This window comes from Chinchilla lanigera, unplaced genomic scaffold, assembly GCF_000276665.1.
Source record: "Chinchilla lanigera isolate Chin_1 unplaced genomic scaffold, ChiLan1.0 scaffold00002, whole genome shotgun sequence".
In the NCBI taxonomy this organism is placed as follows: domain Eukaryota; kingdom Metazoa; phylum Chordata; class Mammalia; order Rodentia; family Chinchillidae; genus Chinchilla; species Chinchilla lanigera.
The window spans coordinates 52091433-52106295 of NW_004955403.1; the positions used below are offsets into that span (position 1 = coordinate 52091433).

A 14863-nucleotide genomic window follows, 5' to 3' on the forward strand; every position below is an offset into this window, starting at 1 on the left:
ACCATAAAGCTACAGTAACTAAAACAGCATGGTATTGGCACAAAAACAAACATGAGAATCAATGGAACAGAGAGGAGGAAGCAGAAACAACCCCACGCACGTACAGCTATTTGATCTTTGACAAAGGGGCAAAAAACATACACTGAAGGAAAGATAACCTCTTTAATAAATGGTGTGGGGAAAATTGGCTATCCAAGTAAAGAAGATTGAGTCTAGGCACATATATCTCACCATATACTAAGCTAAAATCAAAATGGATAAAAATCTCTAAATGTTGAAACTGAACCTGTGGAAGATAAAATAGGTAAAATACTTGAAGACAGAAGTTTGGGCAGAGATTTCTGAAATGGCACAAGAAGTACTACTGAGAAACAACAAATGGGATCATATCAAATTAAAAAGCTTCTGTGCAAGTGGGAAACAACCACAGAGTGAAGAGACAATGTATAGAATGGGAAAAAATGTTGCCAGCTATCCCTCAAAGAACTAACATATAGAATATATAAGGAACTCAAAAATTAAGCTCCCAAAATAAAAGACCCAGTCAAAAATGGGCAACTAAAATAAACAGACACTTCTCAGAAGTACAAACAGCCAATAAATACGTGAAAAAAAATTAAGAAAATGCACATTAAAACTACTTTGTAATACTCTCTTACTCCAGAAATAATATCTGTCATCAAAAAATCTAATAATAACAAATGCTAGCAAGGATGTAGGGGAAGGGAACTCTTCTATCTTGTTTGTAGGAGTATAAAGTAGTACAACCACTGTGGAAATCAGTGTGGAGATTCCTCAAAAACCTAAAAATATAAATTCCACTTGACCCAGTTATCTCTTTTCTAGGTATCTTCCCAAAAGAGTTAAAATCACCATATTACAGGGACACATGTATACCAATATTTATAGCAGCACAATTTATAACAGCTAGACTGTTATTCAAAAGATGAGTAGATACACAATGGAGTAATACTCTGCCATAAAGATAAACTTGAGGAATCATAGGTAAATGACTGCAACTTGAGAACATAATGTGAAGTGAAATGTCAGACTTGCAATCTTAAATATCACATGGTTTCTCTTACATGAAAATTTCAAAATATGTATGTGCAAATGAGGAGCAAAATGGAAGACAAGCAGGAAGTGGGGAGAGGTCCAAATTACCTATCCCATTGTTTCAAAATATTTTAATATGTACACTAATTTATACTAGTTTTGTTAGTTCATTGAAAAAAGAAAGTTGTGTGCTAATATCTGTATGTTTCTTTATAAGAGAGAATCTTAAAAAAAAAAAAAAAGAGAAAATCTTTTCCATTGGTGTCTTATACTCTGAGTAATTACTCTGAGATAATGAGACACTGTATTAACTATTATTCTCTCATTATTTTGTTATGACATTTTGTTTTATTTTTTTCCACAAGGCAAAATACAAAAACTACAAGGGCAGTTTTCTCCTTTAACCATATGCTGAATTCTGAAGTTGGGTGGGGTGGAGCTGACAGAGAGCCCCGGAGCTCTGAGACACAAAGCCAAGTTTCCATAGTCATGTGGTAGTGAGGAAGCAAAGACCAGGGTTCACACTCCCAAGGAGGGGACTCAATGACCCCTGCACACTCCCACTTGGAACATCACAGGGCCAAACACAGGAATGGGGTGAGAAACCATAATGGTGGGTGGCTCTGGTGGGAAAGCAAGGTGGGTGCAGGTTGGATGTGGTGGAGGAGGGACTGCAGGGTCCCCTAAGGTGATGGAAATGTTCTATTCCTTATTAGGGGTGTGGATTACATGGCTATTAGCATTTTTAAAAAACTCATCAAACTTTATACGTAAGATCAGGATTTTACTCTCCTGATCTGATCACACCTGGGGTGGACTAAAGGAACACTTTGCTTCCTCTGTCTTTGCGTCCTCAAATGATGTGTGTGCAAATATCAAAGACTTCCCTTTGTCTTTTTTCTTTTTCTTTTTTTGTTCAGGAATTTCACTTAAAGTCATATAAAAGTTGCTCAAGAAAACAGTATGTAATATAGCAACCATTGTACATTTCTATCATTTTGTCTTGAGGTCATGTATCATTTTTGTTGTTTTGATTTCATCTTCATTGTTTTGTCAGTTTTTTTTATTTAAAAAAGCCATATAAAAGCCTTCCTTTTATTTTTTAAGTATTGGGGATTGAATCCAGGGTTTTCACACTAAGATCTATCCCTGCCCCCTTCTTTTAAAATTTTTTTTTATTTTGAGACAAGATCTCACTGTGTAGCAGAAAATGCCCCTCAGCCAGTATACTTCAGTTTCTGTTAGTTGCCTAGGTGACAGTTCCTGTTACAGTTCCTGTTACTTTTGTTTCTTAGAAGTGGCTGGTCACTATGATGTATATTGTAAGAACCAATCAATAAGTGCCAAATACTGTGCTTCTGTACTTCCTGCTTGCTTATCCTATATAACCCCCAACCCGCCAACAATCAGGGCCTAACATTTTTTTCTAGAGGTCATTGCCTCTCAATGTAAATAAATCTGCCTCTAAATCCTGGGCTGCATTTTGGTGTTTCTGTTTACTGTTGCAACTAATTTGCCCAAACTGGGCTCACACTTGTAGTCCTCTTCCCTAGAGTGCTGAGATTATAGACATGCATCATCAACCCCAGCTAACCCTCCCATCTTTAAAAATATTTGACGCTCCCCCCAAAGTAAGTTGTCTGAGAAAGAACACCACTTATTTTCTCTTGGATGGTTGGGAAAATTATCAGCATGGATGATTGCATGAAGGGTGAGCAGTTCACCCCCATCCAGATGGCCCAAAATATGCCCCTGGCCTCCAGCAGGCTCTGGGCTAGTTGAGGACTCCCACAGCTTCCTGGGTTCTTCACTTCCTCCTTGATTCCCACTCGCCATGGAGACAAGCTCCTGAGGCTTGTAAATTCAGGAGCCCTGACTGCTACCCCTTACTGGGTGTGTCTTTCTCACTGTCTGCTACATGTTTCTGCCTTGGTGATATCCTGGTCCAAGCCTTAGCATGTTGCTCATAATCTCTGAGAGCTAAAGCAGCCTTTACCAGTCTTCAGGACTAGGCAGTAGTTCTGAAAGCAAAGGTGTGATCCTTAATTGTGATGTCATCTTGGTTTTAGTAAGCACCACCTAACAAATTAGTAAAGCTCTGGGTGTGTTTCAATGATTGATAGGTAGGTTGCAGACTGAGGAGAAAAGACCCACCCCAGATGTGGGTGGCACCAACCAATAGGCTTGCAGCCTTTGTGGAACAAAAAGGGGAAAGAAAGAGGTGTTCCAGTCTTCTGTGTCACCTTTGGATCTTAGTCTCTCATTTCTTCAGGCTTCCAGCAAGGACTTTTAAACGCAGACCCTTTGGACCCTTCAGTTTTCCAAACTGGACTCCCAAGGACTCATACCAGCCTCTGCAGTGAGCTCTGGGCCTCCAGCCCTGACTGAATCCTTTGCCTCCTGACTGCAGATCACCATTTGGCACTTTTCCAATGCTGATTCTGCAGGCATCCATTGGAAGCCCACCTAGTGAATCCTTTATATAACCTTATATATATTTGTATATTGTATATTAAATCTGTTCCTCTATTGAACCCTAACTGATACAAAAGGCAAGTGAAGAAGCCCCAGGGAACCTTCTAGAAACAAAGTTGGTGGGTCTCAGGACAAAGCTAAAAATGAAGGGAGAGAGTGGGAAGTCTTCCTTACTTGGTGAGTTGTCTGCCCTTTGGATTCTAAAGGTTACTGTGAAAGGATGCTTCTTTGTCACAAGAGTCAATGGGCTTTCTGCTGCAGAGGTCCTGGCCCTTCTTCCCAGAGGAAAAGGAGATGGTCCATGATGACCCTTGGGGACTGCTGGACCTGCTTGCCAGACCCCAGAGAGCCATGGCTGTACAGTTACCCCAGGTCACTCTTGATCCCCACGGGTAAGAGTAGCTTAGGAACCTCATGTCTCTGTCCTCATCACTTACACTCATTCTCCGCTTCTTTCAGAAACTGAGAACACTTAGGTTTTGAGAAAATGCTATTTTTAATCACCAGAATAGTACAAGCATCACAAAATACAGGAAGAAGATGACCAGGTGTGGGAGAAGCCATTGTTGCCCAGAATCCGGCTCGTGTCTGTAAGGCTTCCCTGCCTGTGTTGTCTCGCTGTTAATCCACAGCAGATAATTTGACACCTTTGTGTACAACCCAGGATATTCCTTTCTGCCACAGCTTACGCCCCAGCTGACAATGCCTAGCTGGTACCATGAGCTTTTTTTCTTCCCCTTTTTGAGGCAAACCAGAGGTCCTCCACTGTCACCCTAGGAGAGAAAAGTTGTTTGGTTAAAGAAGAGACAGTAGTACTACTCCAATAGCCCATGACCAAAAGTGCAGGGTGTCTTTGGATGGCAAATGTTTTGACTGTGATTCAGTCCTTTAACTGCATGACTCAGCTCTGTGACTGTTGGAAGCTGGTACACAATTTGGCCAAAAATGAATCTCCCTCTCCAATCATCATCATCATCATCTCTCTCTCATCAGTAGTATTAGTTTTGATGTATCAAGAAGTGCTTTTCTTGTCCCTTTTGCCTCTAAGGACTTTTGCTGTTTTTCAGAAGTTTTCAAGCTTTCTCCCTGCCTTTTCCCTTCAAATTCATTTTCTACCAGCTCATTTGTCTCTTTCTGTATTACTCACAGGAGCAAAAAGTAAAAAACAAAAACAAAAATCCATTATGTCTCCTAATAGGTCATTGGTGGAATCTATTAGGCACATAAGTTTATATAGACCAAATGCAAAAAGACTAATACTATGTCAAAACGTCACGTTGTGGTTCAAAGCACTAAATTTTAAACAACTTACAAATTTAAAACATCAGGAAAAAGGTCACCAAATTAGCATAAGTAAGCAGACTTAATGGTAGACACAACTGATATAAAAATTGAGGAATGTGGTAGCTTTCATGCCCCCAAATCTTTTGGACTATTTTTGAAATTCTAGTAAAGGTGTATCATCATTAAGAAAAAAATTGGAAAACAAAGACATGAAAAAAGAATAAAAAATACCCATAATGTATAAATAACACACATACACAATCGTGTCTGAAAAGAACATATCAAGAATACGCACTCATGTAACTGTGGTTTACATTTGGGCAACAAATGCAAGAGGTAATTCTTCTCTTCATTGTACATCTATCTGTAGAGGTTGAACTTTCTTTACCATGTGTTTGAATAAATAACTGAAATCAACAGTGCTCCTATTTCTACCCTGCAGAGACAGGGTATCTTCAAATCTTAATATCTTCAGATGTAACTTTCTAAATCCTTGTATGCAAATGTGTATACATCATTATCATTTTACAGAAATAGGATCATGCTGTACATACTGTTACAAAACTTACAAAACTTTATTTTCAAAATATTTTGTGATACCCAAAAAGTCGGATAAAACCACCTCTCAGGGATTTGCTAAAAACCCAAATCCAAGCCAAAAAATTTGAAAACTCAAAAGATGGGATATGTTTTTACTTGCTTTCCTCAATACTAGACTGTTGTCACAAAGAAATTATTGTCCCCATCAACTCACTTTGAATCAAACTATTCTTGGCCGAATGCCATGAAGTCACTGGAAAACCACATAACCTTTCTTATAAATGAAATTTGTTGGGGACCACAAATTAACAATGGCTAATTTTGCACACTTCTCCAAGGAATAAATGGAGGCTTGGGATTATCAGTATTACCCTTTTGAGATTTCCCATTAACTCTGTAGGGATAAGCCATCCTCTCCCAGCCGCTGAGACCAAACTAAAACCACTAAGATTAAAAAAAAAAAAAAAACTCCAGGGCAAACACCCCCTTCTGAGGATAGGATCATCTTCACCTGCTTGCTGTCAGCCCAGGATTATCTGTTGCCCACCGACCTTTGAGTCTTCTGCTACCTGGAATCTTCGCTAGCCCCTCTTATCATCATGCACACCCAGTAAATAGTGGATGGCTTGCAGTGTCTTTGTCTCTGCCCATCCTGAGGCACTGGCCTCTGAGCCCCCCTTCATGTGTTACTAAACTTATTTCTGTTTCTTATTTCACCCTTTGACCATACCCCTCACACAGGCAGTTGGGGATCTTGGCCAGGTCCCTGATAGAAATTATAATTCATTGTGGAGATGAGAGGTCCATGGGAAAGAAGTTCCACAGACCAGTGTACACTTGGGTTTTTACACATCTGGAGCCAAGAAGACCTTGGCTTAAACTCCAGTGGGAATGCTGAGCTGGGCTAGAATTCTCACACTGTCTTCAGTGTGGGGTTCAGTGCCTGCCTGTGGGTTAGCTGTGTGAATGGGAGGAAGTGCCTGGTCCAGGTCCTGATAACGGCACACTGTTATGGTTTATGTCTGAATGTTCCCTTAAAGCCTTATGCAGACATGGGGTGGTTTTCTAGAGTTTATGATTGATTCATGGTCCAGTGTTGGAATTATGGATGTGAGTGCTACACCCACCCTGGGGCAGATAGTTTGTATACAGTGTAAGGGAGGGAAAGAGGCTGTTTGCCCCCTCACCTCCCTTTTGCTCTTGCTGATTTTGCTATCCTCCCCTGCCATGAATGATTGCCCTCTGCCATGTGCCACCTTGCCTTGGAGCCAGCCGAGTATGGACTGAAACCTCCACAGACTGTGAGCTAAATAAACCTTTCCTTCCTGAATTCTGGGTGTCAGGTATTTTGTCTCAGCAATGAGAGAAAAGTAACCAAGACAGAATTTGGTACCAGAGGAGTGGGGTCAATGCTGTGACTATACTTGACCATGTGGTTCAAGAGCCTTTGGAAATGGCTTGTGGGAAGTGTTTGGAAAGGTTTGGAGACTTTGTCTGAAAGAGTAGAGATGGAGCACCTAAAGCTGTTCTGTATGGGAGAGTCTGGTCAGAGCTCAGAAGACCAGAAGGATGATAGAAATCCTGCCAGTAAAGACCCGGCTTGGGAGGTTTCTGCTGGGAAGGACTGCACTGGTTTGTTGGCCTCCAGATGATGTGTGTTATGGCTTGGTAGGAAGCTTGTCTGCATTTTGCTTATGTCCAGAGACTTTGCCTAAGACTGAGAGTAAGGGCAGTGGACTAATTAATCTAGCAGAAGAAATTTCATGGCAGTTGGATGTTGAGGCAGTGGCTTGGCTATTGTTGGGGGCTTTTAGCCAGATTTATATTGAGAATCAAGAGCAAAGAGCCCAGCAGAATGATTTAAAACATTGTGAGTTTGGCCAGAAAGGCAGCTCCTGTAAAGCTGCGGATTGCAAAGATAGAGCTGAGGAGATCTCCATTGCTGAGAAGAAACAAGAGAATGGAAGAGATAGCCTGAGGGCATCAAAAGAAGCAGGAAGTCTCTACCCTTTGCAAACTCAAAACTGCAAAGGTGAAAGACTTTGCTTTGAGAAGAAAGCCACAGAGACCCATGTTCCAGAATGGCAGCAGCTGCTGCACAAGTTCCAGAACGGCGGCACTAAGAATTTGTTCCTCAGAATTGGATTCAGAATGCCCAGTAGTCCAGGCACTCGACCCCTATGGCCAACAGAGGAGAAGGCTTGGCTACTGCTCCAGGTGGCAGCAGACCTCAGCATCATCCACATGGCCCTGGTTTTAGGTGCATACAGAATGCAAGAGTTCTGAGGTTAAAAAGGCTTCCACCTCAATTTCAGAAGGCCTAAGAGGCCAGGCAATGTGCCCCTGAGAGGGCAGTGTGTGACACTGCGAGTGTGAAGAGAAAGGTGCAATGGAGACCTCAGAAGTTTGGAAAATCCAGGAACCTGGATTGTCTGGGGATTGTCTGAGGAAAGCTACAAAGAGGGAGCAAAGGAGGCACAAGGGAGAAGCTGTTGGAGCTATAACCACCAGAAGTGCCATAGGGGTGGAGTCATGCAAACTCTTTGGAGCTCACAATGTGCCACAGATTGCTTCAGATGCTGGACATGGAACTACAGGACATAATGTTAGCCCTGCTCGATTTTTGACCTGCTTTGGTCCCAATGTTCTGTATCCCCCTGTTTGTAACTTTTGGAGTGAAAATGTTTATCTTGTGCCATTGAATGTTGGAAGTGTTTAACTTTTCATTTGTACAGGGGCTCAGAGCTAAGAGTTTGCCTTACATCTCGGAGGAGACTTGGGACTTGGACTCTTCAGCAATGCTGAATCTGTTAGGATTATGGCAACTCTTAGAAATGGACTAACTGCCTTTGCATAAAGGGATGTGCATGAGTCTTTGGGGGGCCAGGGGCAGAATGTTATGGTTTGTGTCTGAATGTCCCCCTAAAGCCTTATGCAGTCACTGGACGGGCTTCTAGAGTTTATGATTGATTCATGGTCCAGTGTTGGAATTACGGATGTGAGGGCTACCTGTGCCCTGGGGTGGAGAGTTTGCATGCAGTGTAAGGGAGGGAAAGAAGCTGCTTGCCTCTGCCTCTCCTCCCTTTTGCTCTTGCTGCTTTTGCTACTTTCCCCCCCCCGCCGTGAATGGTTGCCCTCTGCCATGTGCCACTGAAATCTCCACAGACTGTGAGCTAAATAAAGCTTTCCTTCCTTAATTCTGGGTGTTGGGTATTTTGTCTCAGTAACGAGAGAAAAGTAACCAAGACACACACATTTGCTCAAGGACAGCTCTCTTACATATGGGGATATTGGACCAGGCAAATCTTGGCTGGTTTGACTTGCTGGATTTAAAATTTCATTTTTACTAGAACCCAAAAGATAGGAGAAAGCCACGAGAAGTCTGAGGTTGGAGTGAGGTTTCTACAACCCAAGAACACCAATGATTACCAGCTGCCATCAGGAGCCAGAAGGGGCAGGACAATGTCCTCCTTTAGGCCTGGGGAAGGAGCAGGACCCTCCGGATGTCTTAGGCACGTGGCATCCAGCACGAAGTAAACATCAGTCATGCTGTTTTCAGCCACCCAGTGTGGTCATTTGTTATGGCAGCTGCGGGAAGCTACGGTGGCATCTTCTCCAGAGGAGGGGCAGGGAGCCCATCACCTTTCCATACCAAGCCTAAGCCCGTTACCTGGCAGGTATCCTTCCCATCTTTAGAACTTCCAGCACACAGCATATTCATGGTGACTATAGAAAAAATATCGTAACACTTTTCCCATTCAACCAGGTCAAGGTCGACTTTCTGCAGCTTTGAAACTCTCCTTAAATTTAAACCTGAGGAGAAGCAGATGGAGAGAGGGTCCTGAGCCCAAAGTGGTCCCTTACGGTTGAGGTCAAACACCCACCCACGTGATGTCTTTTCACACCCATGACAAGGGGACTGCCTACGGCCCAGAGAACCATTCCAATATGGACTGAGGAGAGAGGTGAGGGAGCTGCACCGTGTAATCCAGAGCTCTCCAGGACAAGGTCCCTGCTAAGTTTCAGCCAGAGGCCCTTATCTTGCCATCCACAGAAGGTGCCAGGCGCCAGGTGGGATTCTCAAAAGGTGTTGTGTTTGTCCCATCTGGAGAACCCATGATGGCAGATTTGTTCTGGGGCCAGACAGAAGGACTCAGGTCACCTCAGGCCCCTGTGCACCTGAAACCCACTCCCTGAAATGTTCTCTCCCCAGTACAGGGGCGTTTCCCCTTCTCTGGCTGAATCCCCATGGTCAGGATCACTTCCTGGAACAAGACAGAAGGTCAGTGGGTTGGGTGAAGCTTGAAGAATTCTAAATTAAGAAGATGGTCTTTTTTTCTTTTTTGCAGTACCGGGGATTGAACTCAGGACCTTGCACTTGCCAGGCAGGCACTTAAGCCACTGAGCTATATCCCCAGCCCCGCAAGAAGATGGTCTTTTACGGAAGCTCTTGAAAAGCTTCTCAGGGTGATTCCCAGCGAGCTTGGAGCTCTGGGCTCACCCTGGTGTAGTGATCAGCCTCTCGAGTGCCTGCTTGGAAGAACAGTGCCGCCTGTGACATGTTTCTTCCCCTCTGTTGTTGATGAGGCAGCAGGGACACGCTGGCCAAGAACAAAGATGAAAGGGACTGTTTGGCAATTGTCTAGGCAGTGGCCTGGGAGCTGGCTGCAGGTCAATTCTGTCAGGTAAAATTTATGCTCATTTATCCCCTCCTCTCATCTTGACCTGTGATTATCAAATATTTTGGCCAGAGGCCTTTGTAGAAGACAGCAGATCAGACGTCATCAACTGGGACTGAGCTGCTGTAGCTGACGGTGGTATGGGCTTCCCAGAGGCTGATTCCCCCTTCTGCTTCTTTGCCCTTCTGGTTGCCCCTCAGAATTCCTCTCAATCACCCTTCACACTTGGAAGACCTCTGCCTGGGTTACCCCTGCGTTCCTCTGTAGGGTTCATGGGCCACAGAATGTGCACTTGTTAACAGGATCCCAGAAAGACCTGTGAAAGATGGCTTCCCAGTGGGCTGAGAATGAGGCTCATGATGGGATTTCAGTGATAATTAAAGTCCCCAAACATGCCAGAAAGAATTCCCTGGGAGCATCCAGAGTTTGCTTCCCATTCTAAATTCCAGGCGGGTGCCACCCCACCCTGGCTGGCCCGGAGGAACTCAACTGGTAATGCCCCATCCGGTCACCCAACAGGTAGTCCATGCCTTTTCACTGGTGACCTCTGTAAGGCAGATGGGCACTGTTGTGCTATCCCAGGTTAGCGGAGATTTGAGCAAGAGCAAAGCTATGTCATTATCATAGATTCCACTGTCATACTCGGGGTGGATAATTAGCTTGTCCACTTCCACGCTGTCCATGTAGTTGGCTTCTAAGTCCTCTGTGCCATGTATAATCACCAAATTTGACCTGATTTCAAAATAAAAGGAGAAGAAAATAGTGGAAATGCAATAATACTCTACGTGTGTGGCTGAGATCCTAAGAAGTAGGAGTTGGGGGAGGTATCTGGGCCATGCATGGGCCACAGAGCCAAGCAGAGACTCCCATCCAGGTGGCAGGAGACAGATCTGAGTTTCAGGCCTGCGCTTTGCTAAGTGGCACTTAGCATGATGGCCTCCTGCTCGGGGAAACTGACCTTTGTGTTTCATCAGCCAATACTTCCCAGTGTGTTGGAAGCTGTGGTGTGCTCAAGCCACTGGGGGACTTGACCTTGACTTGTAAGAAGGGCTGCAGAAGAAGTACCCGAAAAGCTGCTTAAAAATCCTGATTTGTGAATGGACTTGGGAGCTTCTGATGTGCAGTTAGGGGTGCAGTCCTGCCTTCAGGTGCTAACGCCTTCAAGAACTGCAGTTCTACAGTCATGATCAGCGCATGGCCCCTCCAAGGGACAGCAAATATTTGGAAAAGTGCTTTCTAGAGGTCAGGCCAGACCCACATGAACTCAGCAAGATGCAGTCTGAGGCACATCTGTGCTTCAGTTTAGGCATTCAGAAAGATGGGAGCCACCCTAGGAGGACAGCAGCTTACCCCTGAGCTGATGAGTGGAGTGCACAGCTGCACAGGCCTTTATTGAACCCCTGAAATTTTGTTCTATGGCTGACAAACTAGTTGAGGTTCTGGGGCACACGGGAAAATATTCTACCATACAGGTTTAAAAAAAAAAAAAAGAAAGATTCTGTTTGCGGTACTTACTGATTGGTTCTTTCAAAGCAATGGGAAGCAGAGAGAATCCACCACTCATTGAGAATACTTCCTCCACAGATATACTTCCCTTTGTCCAGAATACCCACCTGCCATGGGAATTCTGTAATACTTGCAGGCTTCCCGCCTAAGATTGGAGAAATCTCAAATGGCCCAGATTCAACTTTGATTCTTTGGCCACACTTTACTAAAAGAAAGAGAGAAGAGGGAGGAACGTGTTAGGGCCCAATAGTGAAGCCGACGGGCTTGGAAGTAACCACTGTGGACCCTCTGCTCCCCTGAGCACAGGTGGACCCTGTACTCCCCCTCAAACACCCTTGCCCCACGTGCCAACCAATGGCACCCCAGTGTGGGCAGTGTGCTCCTGAGGTACCAGCTGCCACCATCGCCATAGTGTGGCCTTCTGAAAGGTTCTCTCGATGCAGACCTGGGCGGAGGAAGCTTGCAGCTGCAAGCCCTGGAGCCAGATTTTGCTGCTCTTACTCCTCCACCTCCCGCAGCCAGGGAATATTGGTTTATTTAAATTGTGCAGCAGTATCCTCTGAACAACAGGAAACCATGATGTGGCATTTGTCCTCTGTCCCCACACCTCACACCCATCACTGGTGGTCAGAAGGGGTGGTGATGGCGGAGGCGACCTTAAAGTGCATGTGGTTGTGTGTCTGGTTGTGTAGTGCAGGATGTGTGGTCTGTGGTCTGGGGTTTGGGGTACGTGCTTTAGCACTGTGTGGTGTGGGGCTGTGTGGTGTGGGGTTGTACGGTGTAGGATTTGTGGTATTGTAACAGAAAATGGCCCCCTCAGCCAATAAACTCCAGTTTCTTAGTTGCCCAGGTCATAGTTCCTGTTCCAGTTCCAGTTGCTTGTGTCTCTTGGAAACGGCTAGTCACTGGGATACACACTGCATCAACCAATGCCCAATGACAAGCCCTTCTGCCTTTGTACTTTCTGCTCGCTTATCCCATATAAGCCCTGGACCACCAGGGATTGGGGCCGGATATTCTGGGAGTGATCCTGATCAGTGCCCATTGACGTAAATAAATCTGCCTCCGAACCCTGGGTGTCGTTTCGGTGCTTCTGCTTGCTGTTGCTGTATGTGGTTGTGTGGTGCGGGGGTTGTGTTGCTATAGGGCTGCGTGGGGGTTTTGTAGCAGGAAGCTGTGTGGTGTGGGCTGGGCTGTTGGGTGATGGTGTTGCGTGGCAGGGCCGTGTGGCTGTGGTGGCTGTGGTATGGACTTGTGGTTCTGGTGTGTGGAGTGAGATGTGGAAATGCTTGGAAGAGAGATCACACACTGCTTCCAGGCAGAGCTCTGAGAGTTGGTGCCAGCACCGTCTGTGTCCCGACCTTAGCCCCAGGCCGTCCAAGCTCCTGGGCCTCACAGGTGTCTGCCTCCTGCTTCAGGAGAGCTGAGTTAGCCGGATGGGTGCCACTGGGCTCCAGGGAGAGGAAAGAGCCCTGTGATTCACTGCATCATCTCAGAACAGGCTCCTTAAGGGATGAGGCAATTAACTGCCGCTCAGGGTCCTGCTGAATGTCATTCTGCTGGAGCGTGCGGCCCAGGCCTCAGCCCACTCCTCCCTGCACCACTTTGCCGGAGGGTCTGGTCGCAGACCCTGCCTCACACACCACCTTGGTGCATCCATGTGCACAATGATCCCGCTCCGAACGGCGCACTCACAAGATGGTCCCGGAGGCAGCACCCAACCTAACAGGGCCCAAACTGAACTATCACCCAGGGGCCCGCACCCCAGGTCAGCTCCGGGACCAGCCCTCATCCTTGTGGTCACTCAGGCAGGAGCACCCCACCCCCCATTGTCCTTGTCTCCCCTCTTCCTGCTCATGTCCACTACCTCAGCAGGTTCCTGATTCTGCTTACAAACCGCCTCCATCTGGAAGGAAAGCCACCCAGTCTGTCCCTCTGCTCAACTGCAAGCCCAGCCGCGCCTTCATCCTCTCACACCACGCACTCCTCTGCCTCCAGCTCCTGCCGGCACAGTCCCTCTTTAAAGCAGCCTGCCCCTCTCCTCACAGCGCTCCCCCTCGCTCTCCTAGTGAGATTCACCAGTGGTGTCCAGTGACCAGAAAAGCCTGGAGTTCTTCCTGTGCGCAGGCCCTGCGGCCTGTCTGAACCCACCCTTACACAGCCGCTTCCGGTTCGCCCTGCCCCAGCGACACTGGCCTGTCTGCCTCTGCCTCACAGCAAGCCTGCTCCCTGCGCAGCGCCTTTGCTGGGTCTAAGCCGCCTCGTCAGACCGGCTCAAGCCAAGGCTCAGTGTCTCAGAGAGGGCTAGGCTAGGACGCTCCATCAGGTGCCCCAGGCCTCCCATCACGCTTCCATCTGCTCCTCACCATTGAGCGGTGTTTATCCATTTCTGCTTACTACTGTCCCCTCACCTGCTTACGGGAAGGGGCTGAATGTCATTCTCTGCTGCAAACGCAGCTTCAAAAACAGCGCCATCCTGAGGCAGGGCTGGGATATCTGCTGGCCAGCATGCTGCCCGGGAAGGGACACTACATGCTCAGCGTCCAGGAGAGGCGCCGTGGTGGGCATGGACACACGCCTTTGATCTGGTTCTGGGCCCTGGCGGCTTGTGCTAGACCTGGTGGGCCCTGCAGAACCCTCTAGAAGTTTTCATGGTGACATGGTGGCAAGAATAGACCCTCTGAGGATTGTACACTGGCCTTAAAGTGACTGTTCGTGGCTGGAGGGCAGGATCTCTGCTTGAGAGCCCATCAACTTTCTGGAAGCAGCTACTGAGATTGGCCTTTGGCTTTGGAAAACTTTAGTACCTAACACAGATGGTCTCACACACACACACACACACACACACACACACACACAGACACTCTCCCTCTCTCTCTCTCTCTCTCTCTCTCTCACCAGATTTTTTCGCAGGTGACTTTAAAGCATGGGGTGCTCCCAGTGTGGAAGTCTGGCCAGAGACTCAGCAGAGGGGCCTCCTGGGAGTGCAGCCCCCCAACCCTCCCATAACTACCGGGTAAGGTGAGCACCCCTGGGGATCGGCCTTGGGAACTAGCTTCTCCGGGGAGCAGGGGGACAGTTGCGAGGGCCCCGCAGAGACCTACTTGCCAGGGAACTGTGTGCCCAGCACAGCAGTAGGACCACCACCAGCAGGTGCCACGCTCCTCCCTCTCTCCATCCTGCCATTGTCCCCAGGGATGGAGAGGAGTCAGCTGGGGAAGGGGCAGTGCTTCCTCCCCTGTGGCTGCCAGCTCACAGACTGGCCTGACTGCCAGGTCACAATAGGGCCTTGGGTGGAGCTAGTGTGGTCCCCAGCAGCTGTG

General features: G+C 46.8%; 1 protein-coding gene across 1 annotated transcript; it reads right to left on the bottom strand.

Moving 5' to 3' along the window:
* Positions 1-4008: 4008 nt before the first annotated feature.
* On the bottom strand, positions 4009-14863 carry LOC102021725 (serine protease 52-like). Its single transcript, XM_005373801.2, has 5 exons — positions 14645-14863; positions 11550-11745; positions 10525-10766; positions 9026-9168; positions 4009-4304 (listed from the first exon to the last, which is right to left on the bottom strand). Exons 1-5 carry the CDS (start codon positions 14724-14726, stop codon positions 4032-4034), a joined length of 936 nt encoding a protein of 311 aa, XP_005373858.1. The 5' UTR covers positions 14727-14863; the 3' UTR covers positions 4009-4031.